The following is a 27,450-nucleotide window of genomic DNA, read 5'->3' on the forward strand; positions in this document are numbered from 1 at the left end:
TAAGTCTCACATCGTATAACTGCGGACCATCAGGGAAAACTTCCCTTTCCCAATTTTTTAGGGTTTCTATGATGTGTCTCACATAGTATAACTGCGGACCATCAGGGAGAACTCTCCTTGCCCAATTTTTTAGGGTTTCTATGATGTGTCTCACATAGTATAACTGCGGACCATCAGGGAGAATTCCCGTTTCCCAATTTTTTATGGTTTCTATGATGTGTCTCACATAGTATAACTGTGGACCATCAGGGAGAACTCTCCTTGCCCAATTTTTTAGGGTTTCTATGATGTGTCTCACATAGTATAACTGCGGACCATCAGGGAGAATTCCCGTTTCACAATTTTTTAGGGTTTCTATGATGTGTCTCACATAGTATAACTGCGGACCATCAGGGAGAACTCCCCTTTCCCAATTTTCAGAAATTTGTGAGTCTCCAATGTATGACTTGTATTCTGGCTCATAAAGGTAGAACTTGTTCAGTGGGTTTTGTTTTGATAACTCACAACAAGTATCATCATGGTAAAACTCTTTTTCAGGATTTTGTGGATCTCCAAGGTATAACTCTTTGGCTGGGTCATCAAGGTAGAACTCGTTCTGGGGGTCTTGGTTGTTCAAAATGTTTTCAAACAAAAAAATAACTTCATCCCAAGTTGTGTTAAAAGCAGAATTTTCATTTCGTATCTCAGATACAATTTCCTGTGAAAGAAAATAACAATGTATTAATTTAATACAATATTTTATTTGTATAAATCAAGCTCTATGAATATTAAAATAAACTTTGTTAACTCTTACACGAGTCTCATCTAAAAAAAAAAATTTAAATCAATAATTAAATAAATAATTAATTAAATAAACAAATAAATAAATAAATAAATAAATAAAGAAACAAACTTACCTCCATTGATAAGAGGTTCGAGTCCAGTTCATCAATCTGAAGGTTGAGTTCTACACAGGTAGTAGGACTCCAAGGAATAGCAAAGTTATCCCATTCCATTTCGGCATAGTAGTCCATTCTCAAGTGAAGCAGAAAGCGTGTTTGAAAAAGCCTGTGTGGTCGGTGCCTTTTATAAGAAGAGCTGGGTGTGTCATTTCCTGTGGAAATTCCCTGGGCAGGTCTTAACTGGAAATGATGTGATGGAAATTCCCTGAAAATGACGTAATGTCTTAACTGAAAATGACACAATGGCAGAGTTTATAAAGTGGGTGGGGTTAACAAAAAGTGGGCGGGGCTTAGTAAAAAGTGGGCGGAGCTTACCAAAATGGGCGGCGCTTACCAAAAACTGGGCGGGCCTAGTAAAAAAAGTGGGCGGAGCTTACCAAAAGTGGGCGGCACTGGAGGCGCTCAGACAATAACATTGAGGGAGGTTTATCATTTTATCTCAGCTCAGTTAAAATATCTTAATAAAGAACCAAACTCAAACATCTTTTTTGTTAATATATTACATGGTAAAGAGAGTGGCAAGAGAATTAAATTATTTCCCACGCATAAACAAATATTTGTAGGATCATTGTTTCAGTGGTCTACTCGGGATCATTGATAGTAAGAGTACCATAAGACCAAGGGGGAATCATTGTTTGAGTGTCAAAAGGCTAAAAGGTTCGAGGTTTAAGAATTACAAAGTTTGTGAATGGGTCGATGTTTGAGTGGGTCAAAGATAATCTGCCAGATGATATGTAGAAGAAGGATTATAGGTCTATAAGAGAAAACAAATATTTGTAGTGTTTGAGTGGTCTAATGAACAACATTAAGGATAGGTACTATAGACAAAAGGTTCATAAAGATTAGGGTGGGAGAAATAGAGGTGTTAATGGGCAATGAGGTTAAGAGGAAATTAACATGCAAGTCAATGGGAAAATGAGAGTGTCCCAGAAGCAACATATACACACTACTAAGGCTATTTTTGATTTATTAATTAATCTATCAATCAATTAATCGATTAATTTTTTTTTTTTTTTTTTTTTTTTTTTTTTTTTTTTTTTTTTTTTTTTTTTTTTTTTTTTTTTTTGTATACAAGGTCGAGGCTCGTGAAAGAGCGAACATTAATCACACAGAAAGACAAACCGACACATAAAACATATAACATAGGGAGCGGTAGACAAGATGGGGAGAGAGGGGGAAGGACACAAACACAACATTTGAGAGCAGGGACCGAGAGACATGGAGACATCGAGAGATCTGAGAGAGGGCGAGGGCTTTGGGGGGGGGGGGGCGTGGGAAGGGGGCGGTGGGAGAGGTATAAAACATATGGACACTGCCAGGACTTCCAGGAAAGAAGTTGGAATTCCAAACAAGGTGGATCTGGGGTGAATTAGCGGGGGTAGAAAAGATCAAGGTTTTGGATGGGGGAAGATAAGAGATGGTGGTGAACAGCTGTTTTAAAGACCTGGAGGGAGGAGTGGGATTGAAGGGAGTGAGGGAGTTTGTTCCAGAGGCGGGAGAAAAGAGGAATGAAAGAGTGAAGGTGAGCAGAGAGCCGAGATTTCGGCAGTTTAACCATCAGAGGGTTGCTGGCAGATCTTGTGCGACCTGTAGGAATATTTGGGGGACAGAGCACAGAGAGAGCTGGGGGTGCAAGGCCGGAGAGGAGTCGGTAGAAGACAGAAAGACCACCTACCTGCCTGCGGTGAGTGAGTGAAAGGCCCTCAGAGATAGCTTCATCGCGGGAGATTCCAATAATTCTGAAAGCTTTGGTTTCAACAGCGTGAAGCCGAGCTAGGTGTGAGGCAGGAGCACCGGCCCATAGGGGAGAACAGTATTCCATTGAGCTGCGGATGAAAGCCTTGTATGTGGTGAGGAGCTCAGGTGTGCCGAGGAAGGACTTCGCACGACGGAGGATGCCCAGTCGGCGACTGGCTTTGGAGGCCAGCTTGGAAATGTGGTTTTCCCAAGAAAGATCATGGCAGATAGTGAGACCCAAAATCTTGAGCGACAGAACTTCTTGGAGAGGATTGTTGAGAAAGTAGATGGGAGGGTTGTCCAGTCGATCTTTTCGGAGAGACATAGTAAGAGTGTGAGATTTGTCAGGATTGAAAGACATGTTCCACTTGTTTGACCAGTCTGTGATTTTGTCCAGGTCTTCAGAGAGTGAGGAGGCAGCAGACTGCCGATCTGAGGGAAGAGGAATGGAGCGGCAGAGAGTGGAGTCATCAGCAAAGAGATAGAGAGGATTTTCGAGAGAGTCAGAGAGATCATTGATGAAGACCAGAAAAAGCACGGGGCCCAGAACACTGCCTTGGGGAACTCCAGCCTGAACAGGAAGAGGAGATGAGAGAAACCCATTCAGGGCCACACGTTGACGACGACTAGAGAGGAAGTCCGCCAGCCATGCGTGGAGATTTCCATGGATACCAAAGGAGGAGAGTTTGGTGAGCAGAGCGGGGTGCCAGACCGTGTCGAAGGCACGTGATATGTCGAGGGAGACAGCTCTAATTTCCTGTTTGGCATTGAGGACCTCCATCCATTGTTGAGACAGCAGAAGCAGCATGTCCAGAGTAGAGTGACCTGGTCTGAAACCAAATTGATGATCAGAGATCAAGCCATTGGAGAAGAGGAAAGATTTCATATCCGAAGCAATGATGGATTCCATGACTTTGCTGATAATTGGGAGAAGGCTGATTGGTCTGTAGTTGCTAGGATCTGTTTTTGCACCTTTTTTGTGCAAAGCGGTGATGTTGGCTGATTTCCAAGCAGATGGCAGTTGACCTTGAGCAAAAGAGAGGGTGAAGAGAACAGAGAGAGGGTGAGATAGAGCAGCAGAGCAGGATTTTAGGACCCGTGGGCTGATGCCGTCGGGTCCAGTTGCAGAATCAGAGTCGAGGGTTGACAGAAGCTTTTCCACCTTGTCAGGAGGAAAGGACACGGAGTCCAGGAGCAGCAGGGTACGACTGGGTATGGTGGGTACAGAGAGGGATGGGTTTGGGACACAAGATTTAGAGGCAAACACAGAGTTGAGGCATTCAGCTTTTTCACGTGCGGAGTCAGCTGTGTAGCCGTTTGAGGTAAGGGAGGGGATGGAGGGGGAACAAACACCAGAAACGGATTTGACCAGACGCCACCAGGATTTGGAAGAGGGAGACAGATAAGAGAGTTCGGTCTTGAGAACGGAGAGATATTGTTTCCTGGCTCTCCTGAGGGTGGACACACACTTGTTTCGGGCTTTGTGAAAGGAAATGAGATTTCCTTCCGTTGGATTTGCTTTCCAGGAGACGAAGGCAAGTTGTTTCTGGGCAACAGCCTCACCACAAGATTCCGTGTACCATGGACGGGAGGAAGGGTATGACAACTGAAGACGAGATGGGATAAATCTGTGCATGAGAGAGAGCAATTTACTTTGGAAGAATTCCCAGGATGAGTTGATGTCAGAGGTGGTAGAGATGGGAGACCAGTCCAGATGATTGATGGCTGCTTGAAGACCGTGCCAGTTGGCCTGAGTGAAATGCCAGACTCGTCGACGCTGAGCAGGCTCCCTGAGGATGGTCAGAGAGATGTCCACTTTAACAAGGACATGATCAGATGATCCGATCGGAGCAGAAGAAGAGCAGCAGACATTTTCAGGGAAGTTAGTCATAACCAAGTCCAGAAGAGAAGATGTTCCGTTGACTGAGATCCGGGTCGGGAAATTGACAGATTGTGTCAGTCCCAGTGAGTCGCAGAAGTCCTTTGCTGAGGAGCCATGGCTGGTGAGAGAGGTACCCACACCCAGCCAACTGGCATGATGACAGTTGAAATCACCACATATGAGGAAGAGAGAGTTGGGATGAGTAGATAGAAGTTGGTCCATATCATCAGACAGCGAGATGTAGATGGAGTCATCACTGTTTGGTGGACGGTACAACACACATATGAACAAGAGGTGGGAGCGAAGGGGAAGCCGTAGCCAGAGGTATTCCTGGGGGTGGGGTGGAGAGAGTGCAGTGCAAGGCGAGTGAGGAAGAGAGTTTTTGATAAAGATAGCAACCCCGCCTCCAGGACGAGGCTCAGGTCTATCATACCGGAGGAGGGAGTAGCCCGGGAGAGATACTATGGAATCAGAGACATCATAAAGGAGGAAAGTTTCTGTTAAGCAGATCACGTCTGGTTTGACAGAAGCAACCTGTATGGAGAGATCAGTTAAGTTTGAACGAAGGCCCCGGATGTTTGAGGTCCATACCGTTAATGAAGAGGAAGGGGGAGCATCAGATACAGAACAGGGGGGAGGAGGGGTAGGGTAAGATGTGGAGGAGGTGGAAGAGGTAGGGAGAGCTGTTGAAGGTGTGTCAGAGATTTCAGAATAGCTCGGAGAAAGGGAAGGATGGGGCGGACAAAAGGTTTGATGGTGATTGGGTGAGCCACAATGAGGTGTTATTTGAGGAGGGGGAAGAGCGAGGCAGAAGGTTGGGGGAGATGGAGGTGAGAGTTTGAAGGGGGAAGAAGCGGGGAGGACGCTTTGAGGAGGGGGAGTGAGAGGGGGGAAATTGAGAAGCAATGAGGGTGGGGAGATTTGAAGGGGAGGGGTGAGGGGGGAGTTTGGGAGGGAAGGGGCAAGGGGAGGGATTTGAAAGGGATGGGATATGGGGGAGATTTGGAGGGGAGGGGTGAGGCAGGAGTCTAGGAGGGGAGGGGCGAGGCGGCGTCTTGGCGGGGAGGGGTGAGGGGGTAGTTTAGGAGGGAGGGGGCAAGGGGGGAGATTTGAAAGGGATGGGTGATGGGGAAGATTTGGAGGGGAGGGGTGATGGGGAAGATTTGGAGGGGAGGGGTTATGGGGAAGATTTGGAGGGGAGGGGTGAGATTGGATTTTTGAAAGTGTACGATTTATGGGAAACGAACATTTATTGCAAAATGAGTTGCTTGTGACCTTCGAGTTAAAAATACGTTTAAGGACGCTGGATGGAGGATGGAGTGCAGGAGAGTTTAGGGAATGTAGAAAAAAGGCACTATAGGAGATGGATATTTTTTTTGGGATGAATTGATTTGGTGAGCAAGTCGAAAGCAGCCTTTTAAAGAAGAAGAAGAAAAAGGTGTTATAAAATATGACGGAATACATAACTTGAGGGGAAAGTGTAAACATTGAAGGTTAATGAGTGAAAACTATCTGGGGAAATGGGGGAGAAACACGTGGTCGAAGAACGAACGAACGAATAAGAATGAATAAACGAATGCGAACAGAGAAGGGAATTTTTTTTTTTTTTTTTTTTTTTTTTTGAGTTGAGATTTACACAAGGAAGTAGGCTATGGGTGAAAAGACTGGGAATACAGAGAACGAAAGTTATTGGATCACAAAAGACGGACCGCTGAGAGAAAAACAAAGCCTCAAGGTTGTACAGTGCACACTGTACAAGGCCTCAAGACACGACACGGCAAACAGACGATCAATTTATGAAAGATAAACACCGAGAAACAACCAAAGTTGCACACAATAACTTCACACACCGAAAGATAAATACAGTTTCGACAAAATACAATTGTATTTAATTATTCGATTAATGACAATTTTTTATATATATTTTTAAGTTACATATTCTGATGAAATGGTGGTGGTTTATGTGTTCTATTACCGAATTGATTAATAATTTAATTTTTTAATGATTATTAATTTATTTTCATTATTAATCATTTATTCATTTCCTTTCTCTTCTGGCCATGATCTCAGGCACCTTTTGAGTTGGGAAGATATTTGGACATGCCAATGACAAAGTGATTTGTCTGTAAAATATATATTTGATTTATTGATTCATCATTTAATCGATTAATTTAATTTATTGATTCATTGATGAACAAGTACAGATACATTCAAAGTAGACCGCCCCCATGCCAAATAATTAAATTTTCTACAGCGCAGCATTGCCGGGGCGCCTCTGGCGCCCGGCAATACCGCAGTGCAGCTCATAGAAGCTGCATTGGGAGGGAGAGGTGTGCACTAATTGATTGATTAATTGTATAATTAAAATCAATAAAAGATTATCACAAAATATTTTCTTAATCAATTGGCTAATCGCATAACTAAACCACTAGTGCTTCATCCGAAGATATATCTTTTAGAAATTTAATTAAATAAGTCATTAATAAAAAAATAAATAATGAATTGATTAATCAATAAATAATTAATCAATTAATCAATAAATAATTAATCGATCAAATGATTAATCAATAAATCAAAAATATCCTTGATAGCCACATCACTTGGTCACTGTCATGTCCAAATATTAGCTTCCCAGCTCAAAAGGTGCCTGAGATATTGGCCAAATGAGAAAGAAAATAAATAAATGATTAATAATGAAAATAAATCAATAATAATCATTAAAAAATCAAATTATCAATCAATTCGGTCACAGAACACAAAAACCACCACCATTTCATCGGAATCTGTAACTGGAATTTTTTATTTTTTTTTAGGAATTAATCGAATAATTAAATAATTAATCGATTCATTGATTACTTGATTAATCAATAAATCAAAAATATCCTTCATAGCCACATCACTTGGTCACTCATGTCCAAATATTAGCTTCCGAGCTCAAAAGGTGCCTGAGATATTGGCCAAATGAGAAATAAAATAAATAAATGATTAATAATGAAAATAAAGAAATAATAATCATAAAAAAATTAAATTAATAATCAATTCGGTCAGAGAACACATAAACCACCACCATTTCATCAGAATCTGTAACTAAAAAATAAAAAATAAATTGTCATTAATCAAATAATTAAATAATTAATCGATTAATTAATAAATAAACAAGTACAGATACATTCAAAGTACACCGCCCCCATGCCAAATAATTAAATATCCTACAGCGTGGCATTGCCGGGGCGCCCGGCAATCCCGCAGTGCAGCTCATGGAGGCTGCATTGGGAGGGAGAGGTGTCCACTAATTGATTGATTAATTGTATAAATAAAATCAATAAAAGATTATCACAAAATATTTTCTTAATCAATTGGCTAATAGCATAACTAAACCACAAGTGCTTCATCTGAAGATGTATCTTTTAGAAATTTAATTAAATAAGTCATTAATAAAAAATTAAATAATTAATTGATTAATCAATAAATAATTAATCAATAAATAATTAATCGATCAAATGATGAATCAATAAATCAAAAATATCCTTGATAGCCACATCATTTGGTCACTGTCATGTCCAAATATTAACTTCCCAGCTCAAATGGTGCCTGAGATATTGGCCAAATGAGAAAGAAAATAAATAAATGATTAATAATGAAAATAAATAAATAATAATCATTAAAAAATTAAATTATTAATAAATTCGGTCACAGAACACATAAACCACCACCATTTCATCAGAATCTGTAACTGTTTTTTTTTTTTTGGGGGAATTAATCGAATAATTAAATAATTAATCGATTAATTGATTAATTGATTAATCAATAAATCAAAAATATCCTTGATAGCCACATCACTTGGTCACTCATGTCCAAATATTAGCTTCCGAGCTCAAAAGGTACCTGAGATATTGGCCAAATGAGAAAGAAAATAAATAAATGATTAATAATGAAAATAAAGAAATAATAAGCATTAAAAAATTAAAATATTAATCAATTCGGTCAGAGAACACATAAACCACCACCATTTCATCAGAATCTGTAACTTAAAAAAAAAAAAAAAAAAAATTTAGTCATTAATCGAATAATTAAATAATTAATCGATTAATTGATTAATTAATAAATCAAAAGAGGTTATTTAATGTGTGGTGCGCTAATGGGCCTATCTAGTGTCTATGGGAGCACGTTGCCATGAGGGACACTGGGATGCTCACAGAGGGAACGACACACAATGGAATTTTATCCATAATCCCTGAAGTAATTAGCATGCCCCGCCCCTTCATGGCAGAGATAAAGATACAAGCTTAATCCGACATTCGGGCTACAGAACTTTTTACATCTAGATTCCCCATCACGACAGTCGAGCACCTCCCTATGCAGATCTACCTGGATCTAGATATTCCTCTACCACTAATTCATAACAATATTAATTCTTTGCACCTGATTTTTTTTTTTATTCCTTTATTGCACCTGATTTTTATATATTTATGGATTTTATATTTTTATATATTTAATTTTAAAGCAAAAACTATAGCACTTAAGTGGAATTTGTTTCGAAAGCCATTGACTAGATATTGTTGCGGAGATGAGGACTGTATATTTTTTTGATTGTGTGCTGTACTATTATTATTATTGGTTATTCTGCGCCCCCCTACCTCCGGAGCTGTGTAAAGGTGAAAGGGCATCCCATAATTAGTCCACGAGCATACACATCAGCCAAGTAATAGAATACCCCTGTTGGTAGTTATCTCTTATTCTGTGTTTTAGGGTAAGGCTGTGTCTCCCATTAATTGAAGTACTCCATTGCAACAGTGAAAGAGAATAGATCCCCTTTCCTTCCCATCCCCAAAATCTCCCTTTCCTTCCCATCCCCAAAACCTCCATTTCCATATTACATCCCCTCTCGTCATTGCTGAGCCCTCGATTCCCAATCACCTCCCCTCCAATAACCGCCATTGACCATGTGCTTGAGTCGGAGAAGAAAGGCGTGTCTCCACCTCGTCATAGAGGGGAGGAGGGGCGTGCCCGCCCGTCGTCATCCAGGGCGGAGCCCGGTAACCCCCCGCACCCAATAAGAAGCGGCGGACCGATTCCATCTGGGGCAGAGCTAACGAGCCGTGGGCGTGTCACTCCCCGCTGGAGATGCGCAGGAAGACGGAGGTGACGTCAGATGCGCCTCAGCTTGGAGAGAAAAGGACGCCACCTCCAGCGCGACGATACCTCCCCGCATCTCTAGACCGGACCGGGTCGATTCTGCCCCTGAGCCAAGGTGCACCTTGAGCTATCGACTGCCTGCCCTTCCTTGCCATCAATCCCTGTGTGAGTCAGTCTTGTCCCGTTTGTCTGTGGTCTGTTGGGAATAAGATAAGACTGTGTCTAAGTGCCCATCTTGCTGTGCTTTACCTCTTGCCGTGTAATCTAACCGTTCTGCATAACCAATATTATATCCTCCTCCGGAGGTCTTGAGAACTGTACCCCTTGTGTCGTTGCATTAATCCCAGCCGTTGTGTCCTTTCCTTCATTGATCTAGCGTAGCGCGATTCGGCCAACGTTCGAGTGTAATCGGGTAAACTGTGCGAACACGGCGGCCATTCCGCTCGGCCCATCATAACATCTAAGTCGTGTCCGTAACAATATATTGGTCGATGTATATTCCAAGTTTCAGCTAGTTTCAATGTATAGTCATTGAGATGTAAGAGCAAACACATTTTGGGTGGACGGACGGACAGACACCAACGTCATTTCGAGGGTTTTTTAAATAAAACTCAAGAATGTGGACACAGACGTTGCTGAAATTTGGAACATATTACCTCGACGTACAAAGCATTTACTTCTGAAATTTGCAGCCGATTTCGTCCAGTAGAAGCTGAGAAACGTATTTTCAGTCCCCATGTTAAAACTGCATACAGAGAAACGATCCCTCATATAAAGGGGCGCTTTGCGCCTCCCTTTAATATCACTTGATTAGATGCATATCCTAAATATGACGTCATAGGTCATGTGACCTGGTGGCGATATTGAATTTCATGCAAACTTTTAAAATGCATCTCCTCCTTCTTTTTTCGATCAATTCAGTTCAAACTTTAAACAATCAGATCCAGGATGCCGTTGTCAATGACTCTGGCACACACTTGTCCAATCAGGGTGGGGCGTCTTGGTCCCCGGTTAATCACTGCTCGCAGTTTTAATTATGCTTGTGTTTATACATGTTTTGTTCATGCTTCAGATATCGCTTTGATTGGGTGGATTAAAGCCTTTGTACTGAAGTCGGCTTGTTTCTATTCTACAACAATTTAATCCACTCAATGCGATCCACCATGGACAAGTTCCTCAAACCATAGAGATTTGCTGCTGATCCGAACTAAAACACGGTTGGCACCACACCTTCTCGAACTTCTCGAACATAGCTACTCACAACCTGGACATGCTCATTAATCAAAAAGCACCTTCTGTCTATGACCACTTTGCCGAGTGTGAAACATACGACATTGCTATCGACGTTCTCAAAGCACTGTATGTAAAGCCCAAGAAGGAGGTTTTTGCAAGACATCTCCTCGCTACATGCTGACGAGGTCTTTCCCGTCTGTGCACATGGGATCTTCAACCTTAACAGACTCATCGGAGCTTCGGCTTCTTGGTCTGAACACGTCTTCTAACCTCCGTCTTCTAACCTCCGTTGGGATAAGTATATTTCTGGTATTGCGAAGAGTGCTTCCAAGCAGATTGGTTGTCTTTATCGAGCGCAGAGGTATTTACCTCCTGAGGCCATTATGTACCTGCATAAGGCAACTATATGTCCCCTCATGGAGTACTGTTGTTACATTTGGGCTGGAGCACCAGCCTGCCACTTATCTTTACTTGACAGGCTTCAGAAACACAGAGTCAACCTGGTTGGTGTGGAGATGGGTTCAACTCTTCAACCACTCTCTCACCGTAGGTCGATTGCCACACTTGGTTTGTTCTACAGATATTTTCATGGCAAATGTTCTGTTGGACTTTCTAACTTGGTTCCTCCCATACGAGTGTTTGAATGCAAGACTCAGTTTGCCATCTCCGGTCACCCATCCACTCAAGCTGATCCAAAGTGCAGAACGAAAGGCTATGCAGATAGTTTTATCCCTCGTGCTGTCTCGCTCTGGAATTCACTACCTGTAACATGCTTCCCATTATCCTGCGATTTACTCTGCCAAAGAGGAATGTCAATTCATACTTCCTACATATTTGAGGTTAAATCACATTTTACCAGACATCTGTTGCTTCTGGTGTCTTGGAAATTTTCTTGTTATTTATCCTTATATTTTTCTAACTTTCTCTTAGCCGCTTACCGAGAGTGGCTGTGCACCTTGTCTGGGAAAATATCCATTAAAAAAAAAAAAAAAAAAAGTTCAAGGATTGTTCAGGAGAAAGTGCATTGAAAACTTACGTAAGAAGTTGGGAAAAGAGCCAAGGCTGTAGGAACAAAAAGTAAGGTAGATTGGCAAGTATTTACCTCATGGATGGAAGAATGCCTCCGCAGAGAGGAGGAATCAAAAAGGGCTGGCTAAAATTATGTAATCAAAAAGGGCTAGCAAGAAGTGCTAATTAATAAATGGTCCTTTGTCAACAAAGTGAAAGTTGTCTTATTTTTGATACAGGAGGACAACTCCCACATCAGCATACAGCGAGCGAAAGCATTCCTTTCTTCCTTGGCTTAATTTATTTCAACCTGAATCCACCCCAATTAGTTTAAACAAACAATCTTTGTCCATTCTTACCGTTAAATTATGGTCCGGCCTCATACTTGTCAGGGAAGGGAAAGGCAGAACAGATCACCGGGTGACAGCAACGCCCTCAGCTAAAGACATTTCAAGAGGTCTCCTTCCTTTTCACCTGTTGGATCGGCCAGAGTGCTTGTTGTTCCACCCGGTGACGATTCCTCCTCCTCTCCTCCAGATCTGTTGAGCCTAGCCACTGCGCCATTTTATCGAAACTATTCAATTCTTTTATTGAACTGAAAATGCAAAACTCAAATAATAAGATAGTTTCTTACATCACACATGCGGGGAGCTTGGTCTGGTACAAGCATCAAGCCAAACTCCAAATAATGTGGAAACCCTTCACCATTTAAAAACAAAACTCCAAGATGGGCGTTACATCGCCCCAATTATTAATGCAAGGGAATCACAACCAAAATATGTAACTGCTCCCTGTGTGGATAAAATGTCAAGCACAGTTCATCTGATTACTGCTGGTTTGTGTGCACACAAAGGCCCAACACCTCGGTTTGCGTGCAAGCCCTGAAAGCAACATCTCCTTATATGGTTTGACAAAAACCTTCACCCATCTGTGACCTTCCAGCCACAGCTTTCCTTGCCTGAGACAAAACACACCGGCCACACACACACACACACACCGGCCCCAATTACAATTCACCTGCTTGCCAGTTTGTTCAGCATCAACTGTTGCTGAGCAGACCCAATAATTTAGTTTCATAGTATAGTTTCATTCTTTTCATTTTGATGAGAATTATAATTATTCCAATTACAATTATTTAATAATGTCTGACTATACACTGTACATGGTATACCTGGCCTTAGCACGCACCCCTCTTTGCACAGGTCTGGCCCTTGATATTGTTCTCCATTAACATGGTGAATGGAGAAGGTGGATCAGACTCGGCAACGGTTGCGAGAGGGAGATGTGCATGGAAGAAGTTTCTGGAACCAAGTGGCGTGCTGACTCGGAGGGAGTGTCGATGAAGCTGAAGGGAAAGGTGTATGCTGCATGTGTGAGAAATGTTATGATTTATGGGAGCGAGACATGGGTGATGAACATAGAGCAGCAACGAAGGCTGGAAAGGGTGGAAATGCGAATGGTTCGGTGGATGTGTGGAGTATCGTTGAGAGAGAGGAAGACAAATGATGAATTGCGAAAGATTATGGGAATACAGCCTGTGATTGATGCTGTGAAGAGGAACAGGTTGAGATGGTTTGGTCATGTGTTGAGGAAGGATGAAAGTGACTGTTTGAGAAGAGTGATGCAAATGAATGTAGAAGGAAGTCGAGGACGGGAAAGACCGAGAAAGACTTGGCTAAAGATGGTGGAACAAGAAATGCAGGCAAGGGGGTTAACAAGGGGAGATGCAGAAAATAGGGCAAAATGGAGAAGATTGTCATGGGGACCGCAAGGCTAACCCCCGCTCTAGCAGAGAAAATGGCCTTAAAATGCCTGTTGTGTGTTGTTGTATTAACTTGTTTATGAAGATGTGTATCTGCTTGACATCATCTTCTGGTGTGACTCTACTGTTGTGCATGACACGGCCAATAAAACATTCAGCCATGTCTCAAACATATCTTCATCAAGGTCACTGTGGTAGGAGGTCCCATCATCTGTATGGTTGCATTTCCACCAGAGATTATAGCATTGCATCTCTGGATTTCTGCAATCTTGTCTACAGGAACTAACTCTTGAAGTTTGTGCATTAAATATGACTGGGTGCAGGTCATAATGGCACCATCCTCAGTAAAGAGACTCAGTGGAAGTGGAGCATTCACAAATGCGAGCTCTTTTAAGAAGCACCTTCGTGTGTGCATTCACAGCCAGAAGTCTGAGATACACCACTTCACCATCGATGGATACGTCCTTGTGAAGCACCCACACCTTTTGATGCATATCATACATGGTCCTAATTTTGATTCTGTGATTGCAAAGCAAAAATCAGGGTTAGACAAACAGTTGTGCATGTGCGTATCTGCATTTTAAAAATTCATTTTCTCGGCAACCGTTGGTCCGACTGACACGAAATTCAGCTGTTCTGAAGCTTGTTGCACTTTTCCTTGTGTTGCAGGATGTGACCACAGTGTGGTGATGCTTGTTCAATTCTAATACCTGGCCATATTCCTGATTTTCAGGTTGTTTATACAAAAGTATGTGGATACAGACACCTCAAGAGCAATGCTGCCTTTTCCTTTTGTATACGAGTCCTCTGCTAAGTTGTAATTCTTTGTTTTCTATTGTGAGAATGTGAATATCTTGTTGGTTGTTATCTCCGTAGGTGGGTTCCAGGAGGTGGAAGAAAGTTCTCCCAGAACTCAAAATCTCCACCTCCTTCTTTGGGAAAGGATCATAATTAATCAAACAGATTTAGAAACCTCATTCTCATACCTGTAGCTTTGTTCCAAGGGGTGTTTTTAGCATCCTCACTGAACCACTGACAGGCTCCACCTGCAGCTCATTTGTGGTGATATTCCCCAGAATGTTTATTAATTACTCAGTAAGGGTTATCTTGATCATCCCTGTTGCTCAAACTATCACTGGTACAATTTCAACTTTCTTCAATTTCCAAGAGCAACAACAAACAACAACAGGCATTTTAAGGCCATTTTCCCTGCAAGAGCGGGGGTTAGCCTTGCGGTCCCCATGACAATCTTCTCCAAATTGTCATGGTTCTATTTTTGAGGCAATGTTTTAATGGCCGGATGCCCTTCCTGACGCCAACCCTTTGAGTCGCCTCTTACGACACGCAGGGATACGGTGTACCTATTCTAAACCGGGGTACACACCGGTTTTCCAAGATTTCAATTTCAATTTCCAAGAGCGATTGACCTAATTTTTGAGATCCTGGTATTTGAGCATTTTATTGGTTTCAACAGCATTTAGTTCAAAGTTATTGGCAAATCTCTTCTGTGTGAGATCTCAGATGACAATGCAAACTGCCTGACTGCGTGAATGTTTTGTTGCAGATTGTGCACTTGTAAGGCCTCTCTCCTGTATGAATTCGAAGATGAGATTGCAAACTGCCCGACTGCGTGAATGTTTTGTTGCAGATTGTGCACTTGTAAGGCCTCTCTCCTGTATGAATTCGAAGATGAGAATACAAATCCCTTGACTGCATGAATGTCTTGTTGCAGATTGAGCACTTGTAAGGCCGTTCTCCTGAATGAATTTTAAGATGATAATGAAAATGTCCTGACTGCGTGTATGTCTTGTTGCAGATTGTGCACTTGTAAAGCCCCTCTCCAGTATGAAATTTAAGATGAGATTGCAAACTGCCTGACAGCGTGAATGTCTTGTGACAAATTGTGCACTTGTAAGGACTCTCTCCTGTATGAATTCTAAGATGAGACTGTAAATTGCCTGAATGTGTGAATGTCTTGTCACAGACTGTGCAATTGTAAGGCCTCTCTCCTGTATGAATTTTAAGATGAGTTTGCAAACTGCCTGACTGCGTGTATGTCTTGTTACAGATTGTGCACTTGTGAGGCCTCTCTCCTGTGTGAATTCTAAGATGACAATGCAATTTGTCTCCTCGTGTGAATGCCTTGCTACAGATTGTGCACTTGTGAGGCCTCTCTCCTGTATGAATTTTAAGATGAGATTGCAAACTGCCTGACCACGTGAATGTCTTGTTACAGATTGTGCACTTGTAAGGCCTCTCTCCTCTATGAATTTTAAGATGAGATTGCAAACTTCCTGACTGCGTGTATGTCTTGTTACAGATTGTGCACTTGTAAAGCCTCTCTCCTGTATGAATTTTAAGATGAGACTGCAAATTGCCTGACTGTGTGAATGTCTTGTGACAGATTGTGCACTTGTGAGGCCTCTCTCCTGTGTGAATTCTAAGATGACAATGCAATTTGTCTCCTCGCATGAATGTCTTGTTACAGGTTGTGCACTTGTAAGGCCTCTCTCCAGTATGAATTCTAAGATGAATGTGCAAATTGCCTGACTGCGTGAATGTCTTGTTACAGATTGTGCACTTGTGAGGCCTCTCTCCTGTATGAATTTTAAGATGAGAATGCAAATGTCCTGACTGCATGTATGTCTTGTTGCAGATTGTGCACTTGTAAGGTTTCTCTCCTGTATGAATTTTAAGATGAGACTGCAAACTGCCTGAATGTGTGAATGTCTTGTTACAGATTGTGCACTTGTGAGGCCTCTCTCCTGTATGAATTCTAAGATGAGTGCGCAAATTGCCTGACAGCGTGAACGTCTTGTTACAGGTTGTGCACTTGTAAGGCCTCTCTCCTCTATGAATTCTAAGATGATATTGCAAATTGCCTGACTGCATGTAGGTCTTGTTGCAGATTGTGCACTTGTAAGGCCTCTCTCCTGTATGAATTTTAAGATGAGACTGCAAACTGCCTGAATGTGTGAATGTCTTGTTGCAGATTGTGCACTTGTAAGGCCTCTCTCCTGTATGAATTCTAAGATGAGTGTGCAAATTGCCTGACTGCGTGAATGTCTTGTTACAGATTGTGCACTTGTGAGGCCTCTCTCCTGTATGAATTTTAAGATGAGACTGCAAACTGCCTGAATGTGTGAATGTCTTGTTACAGATTGGGCACTTGCAAGGCCTCTCTCCTGTATGAATTCTAAGATGAGTTTGAAATTTGCCTGAATGCATGAATGCCTTGTTACAGATTGTGCACTTGAAAAGCCCCTCTCCTGTATGAATTATAAGATGAGTTTGCAAATGTCCTGACTGCGTGAATGTCTTGTTACAGATTGTGCACTTGTAAAGCCCCTCTCCTGTATGAATTTTAAGATGAGACTGCAAACTGCCTGAACGCGTGAATGTCTTGTTACAGATTGTGCACTTGTAAGGCCTCTTTCCTGTATGAATTTTAAGATGAGAATGCAAATTGCCTGACCACGCGAATGTTTTGGAACAGATTGTGCACTTGTAAGGCCTCCCTCCTGTATGAATTTTAAGATGAGACTGCAAACTGCCTGAACGTGTGAATGTCTTGTTACAGATTGTGCACTTGTAAGGCCTCTTTCCTGTATGAACTTGAAGATGAGAATGCAAATTGCCTGACCACGTGAATGTCTTGTTACAGATTGTGCACTTGTAAGGCCTCTCTCCTGTATGAATTCGAAGATGAGATTGGAAATTGGGTCTCCGTGTGAATGTCTTGCTACAGATCGTGCACTTGTAAGGCCTCTCTCCTGTATGGATTCTAAGATGAGATTGGAAATTGTGTCTCCGTGTGAATGTCTTGTTGCAAACTGAACACTTGTGCGTCTTTTCTCCTGTGTGATAAAACATGTGGCTTTTGAAATGACTTGATTTTGAAAATGATTTGTTGCAAAATTTGCACTTGTAGAGTTTTCCCACGATGTATCCTTTCAGCTCTCCTTGCAAAAACTTTGATGTATGGGATAACCTTTTCGCAACAACAGATTTTTCTCCATGATTCCTCAACAAATGAACACAATCAGTTCTTTCAAAGTTGTGTTTAGGTTTCTTGTTCCATGGTTGCTGTTCTTGCTTTTCTGTGTGAAGTCTGACTTGGACATGAGGAAAGCAGCCTGGAACATTTATGTCCGAATTCTTCTGAGTATGCTCAGTTTGACTGCCTGAGAAGGGGTTGGGGGGCAGAAACAAATCACAGACATGGATTTAATTTGCTTGAAAAAGAATCCTTGTAAATACAATGTGGACAGTTAAAGTCTATCTCAAAAATGTACATAAATATAATGTACTGATTATCTATCTATAATTCCAGTAATCTCTGTGTGTATGTATGTATGTATGTATGTATGTATGTCTGTATGTCTGTGACCGCTGTTTCTCGACAACCACGGGTCCGATATACTTTAAACTTGCCAGGTATATTGCTGGGGACCCGAGGATGTGCCTTTTCAAGGTTTCATATTCATCGGACAAGTAGTTACCGAGCTATGTCCAAAAAACGATTCAACCAATCAGAGAGCAGCGAGCTATCACGTGTGCCGAACGTGCCGAACAGACTCTGCCTCGGACGGCACATTTGAGAGCGTATTCATTTATTTCACGTTGGCAAACTATGTTGGCGTTAAACTATGTTTTAAAACTAATTAAAACTAATTTGCGATTCTTTCGCTTTCCTGCGCGTTTGTGCACGCTATGGCGATTTCTTTACCAAACTCCGCAAGCCGTTCGCTTTGGACCAAACCATTTCATGTAAATAGAGGGGGGGGGGGGGATTGTCACCGTACTCGCAAGCCGTTCGCTTTGGACCAAACCATTTCATGTAAATAGAGGGGGGGGATTGTCACCGTACTCGCAAGCCGTTCGCTTTGGACCAAACCATTTCATGTAAATAGAGGGGGGGGATATAATTTTAGATATATATATAGTACGGGCATGGCCTAGTTCCATAAATATGGAAGTTTGTTGCAATGAAAGAAAAACATCATTCTAAAAGGAAACTAGAACGGCACTCAGTAGAGAGGAGACCTCCGCCTGGTTGACCATATCACTCAATGGTGAAGAATAACTTAAAAAATTAAATAATTCTCATATCTGAATCCATATCAGATCTTCACCAAAATCAAATCGATTTTTCCTTGCCACGCACACAACCGGTGCACCAAGTTTCGTCCAAATCCATCCATAACTTTTTGAGATATCCCGCAATGTATAGTTTTTGGCACTATCTCCCAATGGCGAAGAATCACTTAAAAATTAAATAATTCTCATATCCACATCAATATTCAGATCTTCACCAAAATCGAATTGAATCGTCCTTGTCAGACACCTAACCGGTCCACGAGGTTTCGCCCAAATCCGTCCACAGCTTTTTGAGATATCCTGCTGTGTATCGTTATTGGCCCTATCTCCCAAAGGTGAAGAATCACTGAAAAAATTCTAGTAGCCGGATCCGAATCCGGATCTTCACCAAAATCTAATAATTTTGGCCTTGTGACATACGCTACATCTCTACCAAATTTCGTCCGAATACGTCCACAACTTTTTGAGATATCTTGTTCACAAACAAACAAACAAACGGACAAACAGACAGGGGCGAAAACATAACTTCCATCCACCTATGGTGGCGGAGGTAACTAGAAAGCATCTGATGATGTGAAGACCGTCCACATTCGCTTTGTATTCGGACTTCCTCTTACGTATGCCAAACATGACAAAAACAGCAAAAAAAAAAAAATTGACGATTTTATGCGACCTTACCCTTTAGACATCAATACCAATAGGTTTCAATGACCCAATATGTAAATCCTTCTTGAACTCCAAGTCAATCACATGGATATCAACAATTTTGTGACTTTCACCTTTGACCTTTCGACCTCAAAACAACTGGATTCCCCAGCACCTTATTGGTGAGGCAATTCAATTATTTGTGTGTGTATATATATATATATATATATATAAATATATATATATATATATATATATATATATATATATATATATATACATATATATATATATATATATATACATATATACATATATATATATATATATATACATATATATATATATACATATATATATATATATATATATATATATATATATATATATATATATATATATATATATATATATATATATATATATACAAAGACTTGGCATTTAATATGGAATTTTTTTTTTTTCTTGACTTGGGTTTACATTCTGAACTCAGTATATTAATCTGGTGAGTTTCTTTTACCCTTCGGTGATGTCTTTGTTGAAAGAACCATGTCAGAGATTGTCTTTCACAGCAAGAAGTCAATAACAGGATTATATCACAGGTGGCGTGACAAAATGTAAGGACAGGTACATTTGACGATTGGCTTCACAATCGGGTATATAAGGGTTGTTGCGTTCTGCATTAGTGGAAAACAACTGCTGCACGTCTCCAAAAGTTATTGCCGCTTCCTCTGGAGATGGTCCGTCAACTTGACAATGCTGTTTGTCATGGAGTGGTGGCTTTACGAAATTCTGGCATGAAACAGCGTGCAATTGCTCGGCAGTATGGCATCACTCAAGGTCAGGTGTCAAAGATCCTGAAACGAAATGCTCAGAGGGGTGTCCCTACTCCAATACCGAGGCCAGGACGTCCACGCAGAACCACAAGGAGAGATGATCGCCAGCTGCACCGGTTAGTCTGCAATGGCCGTACCGAGTCAGCTAATCGGCTTAGGGCTGAGCGGCAGCAACTGACAAATGTGCCTGTATCCAGAAGGCTAGTCAACCAATGACTGGTTCAAGCAGGCTATCGTGCCAGGCATCCCCTGAGAAAGCCACGCCTGACCAGACAACACAGCCAGCGCCGATTGCAGTGGGCCAGAGAGTACCGTGAATGGCAGCCAGGACACTGGAATCATGTGACCTTCAGTGATGAGTCTAGATTTCTGGTCTATCGTCAAGATGGCCGCGTCCGAGTGTGCAGACAAGTGCATGAAGCCCACAACGAAGATTGTATAGTGCCAAGAGTCCAAGCTGGAGGTGGTGGGGTGACCGTTTGGGCTGCTTTTCATGCAGGGGGCAAAACTGACCTGGTTGTTCTGAATGGAAACCTGAACCAGTTCAAGTACAGGGTCATTCTGGAAGAAACATTGCTTCCATTTGCTCGTGCAGCCTTTCGAGGAAACTTTGTCTTCCAAGATGACAATGCACGGCCTCATCGTGCTCGCATGATCCAACACTTTCTTGCTGACCGTGGTGTAGAGCATATGGAGTGGCCTGCCATGTCCCCGGATATGAATCCGATAGAGAACTTGTGGGCAGAATTAACGCGTCAAATCGACAACTTGGACCAGCAGCCTACCTCTGTGCGTGAATTGCAGCAGACTATTGTCACTGCATGGCAAGCGATTCCTGTCCAAACCTTGGCAAATCTCGTGAACAGCATGCCTCGACGTGTACATGCTCTCCTGAATGCTTGTGGGGGTTACACGAAGTACTGAACTGTAATTTTACTGTCCGTAATCCCATTCGTAATTTAGCTTTTCTTTTTGTTGAAAAAAAATTTGGCTAATGTGCAAAATAAAGAGATACTTCTGGAAAACGTACAGAAGTTTAACACAGTACTGTCCGTGAACTGAGTTCGATATCAGTTTACATCACTTTCAAGGATCAATTTATTTGTTTCGAAATGTCAAATGTGGTTTTTGTTTCTTTTAAAGGTCACATTAACAAAATCTAGAATAATTTCAACATAAGTCCAATGAACTTTTGGTTCTAAGTCATCTTGAAAAGTAAGTTCATCCCCACAAAAAAACAATTCCATATTAAATGCCAAGTCTGTATATATATATAGTCTGTATATATATATATATATATTTTTTAATTCCAAATATTTTTTTTTTGGGGGAATATTTTTTTTTCCAACTTCATTTGTTTATAAAATGTGATATCACGTATATTACAAATACATTTGTGCAAAATAATTGTTTGAATTATGATTGGTGTAAACCATGACAAAACGGCAACTCGGGTACAGTCATTTATCTATATATCGACACATCTGAGCAGTGTCTGTGTTGTCACTTAACGACTCCCTCAAAGTTTTGTTTCCGTGGTTGTGAAGTGTTTTTAATAACGTTGTGGTGGTTTTGAATCACGTGGTGGTGAGGTATTTTGAATTATGTGGTGGTGAGGTGTTTTTAAATGACGTGGTGGTGAGGTGTTTTAATATGCCATGGTGGTGAGGTGTTTTTAAATCACATGGTGGTGAGGTATTTTGAATTACGTGGTGGTGAGGTATTTATAATTACGTGGTGGTGAGGTGTTTTTAATTAGGTGGTGGTGAGGTGTTTTGAATTAGTTGGTGATGAGGTGTTTTGAATTATGTGGTGGTGAGGTGTTTTGAATTACTTGGTGGTGAGGTGTTTTTAAATGACGTGGTGGTGAGGTGTTTTTATTACATGTTTTATGGCTGTGAGGTGTTTTTATTACGTGTTTTATGGCTGTGAGGTGTTTTTAATTTTGTGGTGGTGAGGTGTTTTTATCACGTGTTTTATGGCTGTGAGGTGTTTTTATTACGTGTTTTATGGCTGTGAGGTGTTTTTATTATGTGTTTTATGGCTGTGAGGTATTTTTATTACGTGTTTTATGGTTGTGAGGTGTTTTTATTACGTGCTTGATGGCTGTGAGGTGTTTTCAATTTCGTGGTGGTGAGGTGTTTTTAATTTCGTGGTGGTGAGGTGTTTTTATTACGTGTTTTATGGTGGTGAGGTGTTTTGAATTACTTGGTGGTGAGGTATTTTGAATTACGTGGTGGTGAGGTGTTTTGAATTACGTGGTGCTGCGGTGTTTTGAATTACTTGGTGGTGAGGTGTTTTGAATTACGTGGTGGTGAGGTGTCATCGTCCCAAACTTCCAGTCTGCACCTATCCCTCCCCTATGTATGTGCTGAGGGGTTCTTTCTTGAAAAAAAAAACATTCAACCTAAATCTTCAACCTAAATTGCCTATAAAAATGTAACGTCACAAACACAACAAATACATTTGTGCAAAGTAATTGTTTGTATTATGATTGGTGAAAATCATGACAACACAGCAACTCAGGTAGTCATTAGCCTCAGGTAAAATAAGCCCGTTCCTCAGTATCGACGCTATCGTACCAAACTTCTGGTATGCACATATCTCTCCCCTCGGTATGTCCTCAGGGTATTAAAAAAAAAAAATGCAATTTTTTTGGGAATTTTTTTTTTCTACTTCAATTGTTTATAAAATGTGATATCACGTATATTACAAATACATTTGTGCAAAATAATTGTTTGAATTATGATTGGTTTAATTTAAACCATGACAAAACGGCAACTCGGGTACAGTCATTTATCTATACTAGGGCATGCCCGTACTATATATATATCTAAAATTATATCCCCCCCCTCTATTTACATGAAATGGTTTGGTCCAAATCGAACGGCTTGCGAGTACGGTGACAATCCCCCCCCTCTATTTACATGAAATGGTTTGGTCCAAAGCGAACGGCTTGCGAGTACGGTGACAATCCCCCCCCTCTATTTACATGAAATGGTTTGGTCCAAAGCGAACGGCTTGCGGAGTTTGGTAAAGAAATCGCCATAGCGTGCACAAACGCGCAGGAAAGCGAAAGAATCGCAAATTAGTTTTAATTAGTTTTAAAACATAGTTTAACGCCAACATAGTTTGCCAACGTGAAATAAATGAATACGCTCTCAAATGTGCCGTCCGAGGCAGAGTCTGTTCGGCACGTTCGGCACACGTGATAGCTCGCTGCTCTCTGATTGGTTGAATCGTTTTTTGGACATAGCTCGGTAACTACTTGTCCGATTAATATGAAACCTTGAAAAGGCACATCCTCGGGTCCCCAGCAATATATCTGGCAAGTTTAAAGTATATCGGACCCGTGGTTGTCGAGAAACAGCGGTCACAGACATACAGACATACATACATACATACATACATACATACACACAGAGATTACTGGAATTATAGATAGATGTCGACATCTGGGCAGTGTCTGTGTTGTCACTTAACGACTTCCTCAAACTTTTGTTTCCGTGGTTGTGAAGTGTTTTTAAAAACGTTGTGGTGGTTTTGAATCACGTGGTGGTGAGGTATTTTGAATTATGTGGTGGTGTGTTTAGAATTAGTTGGTGATGAGGTGTTTTGAATTATGTGGTGGTGAGGTGTTTTGAATTACTTGGTGGTGAGGTGTTTTTAAATGATGTGGTGGTGAGGTGTTTTTAATTTCGTGGCTGTGAGGTGTTTTTATTACGTGTTTTATGACTGTGAGGTGTTTTTATTCCGTGTTTTATGGCTGTGAGGTGTTTTTAATTTTGTGGTGGTGAGGCGTTTTTATTACGTGTTTAATGGCTGTGAGGTGTTTTTATTACGTGTTTTATGGCTGTGAGGTGTTTTTATTACATGTTTTATGGCTGTGAGGTGTTTTTATTTTCGTGGTGGTGAGGTGTTTTTATTACGTGTTTTATGGCTGTGAGGTGTTTTTAATTTTGTGGTGGTGAGGTATTTTTATTACGTGTTTTATGGCTGTGAGGTGTTTTTATTACGTGTTTTATGGCTGTGAGGTGTTTTTATTCCGTGTTTTATGGCTGTGAGGTGTTTTTATTTTCGTGGTGGTGAGGTGTTTTTATTACGTGTTTTATGGCTGTGAGGTGTTTTTATTACGTGTTTTATGGCTGTGAGGTGTTTTTATTACGTGTTTTATGGCTGTGAGGTGTTTTTAATTACGTTGTGGTGAGGTGTTTTTATTACGTGTTTTATGGCTGTGAGGTGTTTTTAATTACGTTGTGGTGAGGTGTTTTTATTACGTGTTTTATGGCTGTGAGGTGTTTTTATTACGTGTTTTATGGCTGTGAGGTGTTTTTATTACGTGTTTTATGGCTGTGAGGTGTTTTTAATTACGTTGTGGTGAGGTGTTTTTATTACGTGTTTTATGGCTGTGAGGTGTTTTTAATTTCGTTGTGGTGAGGTGTTTTTATTACGTGCTTGATGGCTGTGAGGTGTTTTCAATTTCGTGGTGGTGAGGTGTTTTTAATTTCCTGGTGGTGAGGTGTTTTTATTACGTGTTTTATGGTGGTGAGGTGTTTTGAATTACTTGGTGGTGAGGTATTTTGAATTACGTGGTGGTGAGGTGTTTTGAATTACGTGGTGGTGCGGTGTTTTGAATTACTTGGTGGTGAGGTGTTTTGAATTACGTGGTGGTGAGGTGTCATCGTCCCAAACTTCCAGTCTGCACCTACTCCTCCCCTATGTATGTGCTGAGGGGTTCTTTCTTGAAAAAAAAACATTCAACCTAAATCTTCAACCTAAATTGCCTATAAAAATGTAATATCACAAACAACAAATACATTTGTGCAAAGTAATTGTTTGTATTATGATTGGTGAAAATCATGACAGCACAGCAACTCAGGTACAGTCATTAGCCTCAGCTAAAATAAGCCCGTTCCTCAGTATCGACGCTTGGTGAGGCGAGCGCAGTGAGGGCGAGCCAAGCTAGTATATATATAGAAGAAAATATATATTTTTTTTGGTGGCTGTGAGGTGTTTTATATATAGAAGAAAAAAAAATATATATATATATATAGAAGAAAATATATATATATTTTTTTTGTATAAAAGATCGATGCTCCTGAAAAAGCGAACATCAATCACAAAAAAACAAACTGACACAAAACATACAATAAAGGGAGAGGGAGACAAGATGGGTAGAGAGAGGGAAGCACACAGAGAACAGGGACAACAGAAGATCCGGGGGAGGGAGAGGGCTTGGGGGGAGGAGGCATGGGAAGGCGGTGGGGGGGGGGGGGGTGGGAAAGGTATAAAACACATGGACACTGCTCGAACTTGCAGAAAAGAAAGAATTTGGGATTTCAAAAAAGAAAAGTGGATCTGGGGTGAATTAACGGGGATAGAAGAGATCAAGGTTTTGGATGGGGGAAGACAAGAGATGGTGGTGAGAAGCTTTTTTTTAAAGACCTGGAGGGAGGAGTGGGATTGAAGAGAGTGAGGGAGGTTGTTCCGGAGGTGGGAGGAAAGAAGAATGAAGGAGTGAAGGTGAGCAGAGAGTCTTGATTTTGGCAATTTCATCAGAAGAGGGTTACTGGCAGATCTTGTGCGACCTGTAGGAATATTTGTGGGACAGAGCACAGATAGGGCTGGGGAAGCGAGGCCAGATAGGAGTTGGTAGAAGACAGAAAGACCACCTACCTGCCTGCGGTGAGTGAGTGAAAGGCCCTCGGAGATAGCTTCATCGCGGGAGATTCCAATGATTCTTAAAACGTTGGTTTCAACAGCGTGAAGACAAGCTGGGTGTGAGGCAGGAGCACCAGCCCAGAGGGGAGAGCAGTAATCCATTGAGCTGCGGGTGAAAGCCTTGTATGTGGTGAGGAGCTCAGGTGTGCCAAGGAAAGACTTCGCACGATGCAGGATGCCCAGTCGGCGACTGGCTTAGGTGGCCAACTTTGAAATGTGTTTTTCCCAGGAAAGATCATGGCAGATAGTGAGACCCAAAAGCTTGAGTGACAGAACTTCTTGGAGAGGATTGTTCAGAAAGTAGATGGGAGGGTTGTCCAGTCGGTGTTTTCGGAGAGACATGGTAATAGTGAGATTTGTCAGGATTGAAAGACATGGTCCATTTGTTTGACCAGTCTGTGTGTGTTTGACCAGCCAAGCCAGCTGTTCCTTAAGGGTTTTGAATGGAGTGCTTGCTCGAATGCTTTAACCACTTGGCGATCTCTCCACAAAAAACAGCAATCTTCAAGTCTTTCTTCAGATTATCAATAGGATTCAAGTCTGGGCTTTGGTTGGGCCACTCAAGGACTTTCAGGTTCTTGTACTTAAGCCATTCCAGTGTTGCTTTGTCTGCATGCTTGGGGTCATTTTCCTGTTGGTACATAAATCTTCGCTGCAGTATAAGGTTTTTTGCACTCTGAAGCAGGTTCTCGTCAAAAAATTTCTCAAGCCTGTACTTGGCTCCATTCATTGTTCCCTCTATCCTTACAAGTTTCCCAATCCCTGCTGCTGAAAAGCATCCCCATAACCTGACGCTGCCACCACCATGCTTCATGGTAGGGATATGGTGTTAGATGGGTGATGAGCTGTCCTCGGTTTCTGTCAGACATAGCGCTTTGCATTCAGGTACGTGTTAAATTTTCATCTCATCAGATCACAGAATATTTTGCCTCATGCTTTGAGTCTTTCACGTGCCTTTTTCATCCTTCAAGGACCATAAAAAGTACGGAAATGATTTGTGCGGGAAGTAAAGCAGTAGTCATCAAGCATGTTGTCATGTGCTTTTTTCTCAGGAGTGGCTTCTGTCTGGCCACTCTCCCATAAAGCCTAGATTTGTGAGGTGCTGCAGAGACTTGTCCCTCCATCAGGTTCTCCCATCTCAGTCAAGGAGTTCTGTAGTTCTGTCAGAGTGGCAAGTGGGTTCTTTGTCACCTCCCTGACCAAGGTCCTTCTTGCCAGGTTGCTCAATTTGTTCAGACGGCCAGCTCTCGGAAGAGTCTGGGTAGTTCCATACTATTTCCATTTCCTAATGATGGAGCTCACTGTGCGCTTGGGAACTTTCAACATTATAAATTGTTTTATACCCTACCCCAGATCTATGCCTCCTCACAATTATCTTGGAATTATATGGACAGTTCCTTCATGGTAGAGTTTCAGCTCTGAAGTGCACTGTAAACTGTGGGACCTTAT

At 41.5% G+C, this 27,450-nt stretch overlaps 1 protein-coding gene across 1 annotated transcript; it reads right to left on the minus strand.

The window, feature by feature from the left end:
* Positions 1–15,187: 15,187 nt before the first annotated feature.
* On the minus strand, positions 15,188–26,731 carry LOC137438188 (uncharacterized). The gene is made up of 3 exons (XM_078778598.1): positions 26,498–26,731; positions 19,495–19,585; positions 15,188–17,883 (listed from the first exon to the last, which is right to left on the minus strand). Exons 1-3 carry the CDS (start codon positions 26,729–26,731, stop codon positions 15,188–15,190), a joined length of 3,021 nt encoding a protein of 1,006 aa, XP_078634724.1.
* Positions 26,732–27,450: the final 719 nt, after the last annotated feature.

Source organism: Myxine glutinosa, chromosome 1 (genome assembly GCF_964187855.1).
Source record: "Myxine glutinosa chromosome 1, kmMyxGlut1.1, whole genome shotgun sequence".
NCBI lineage: Eukaryota > Metazoa > Chordata > Myxini > Myxiniformes > Myxinidae > Myxine > Myxine glutinosa.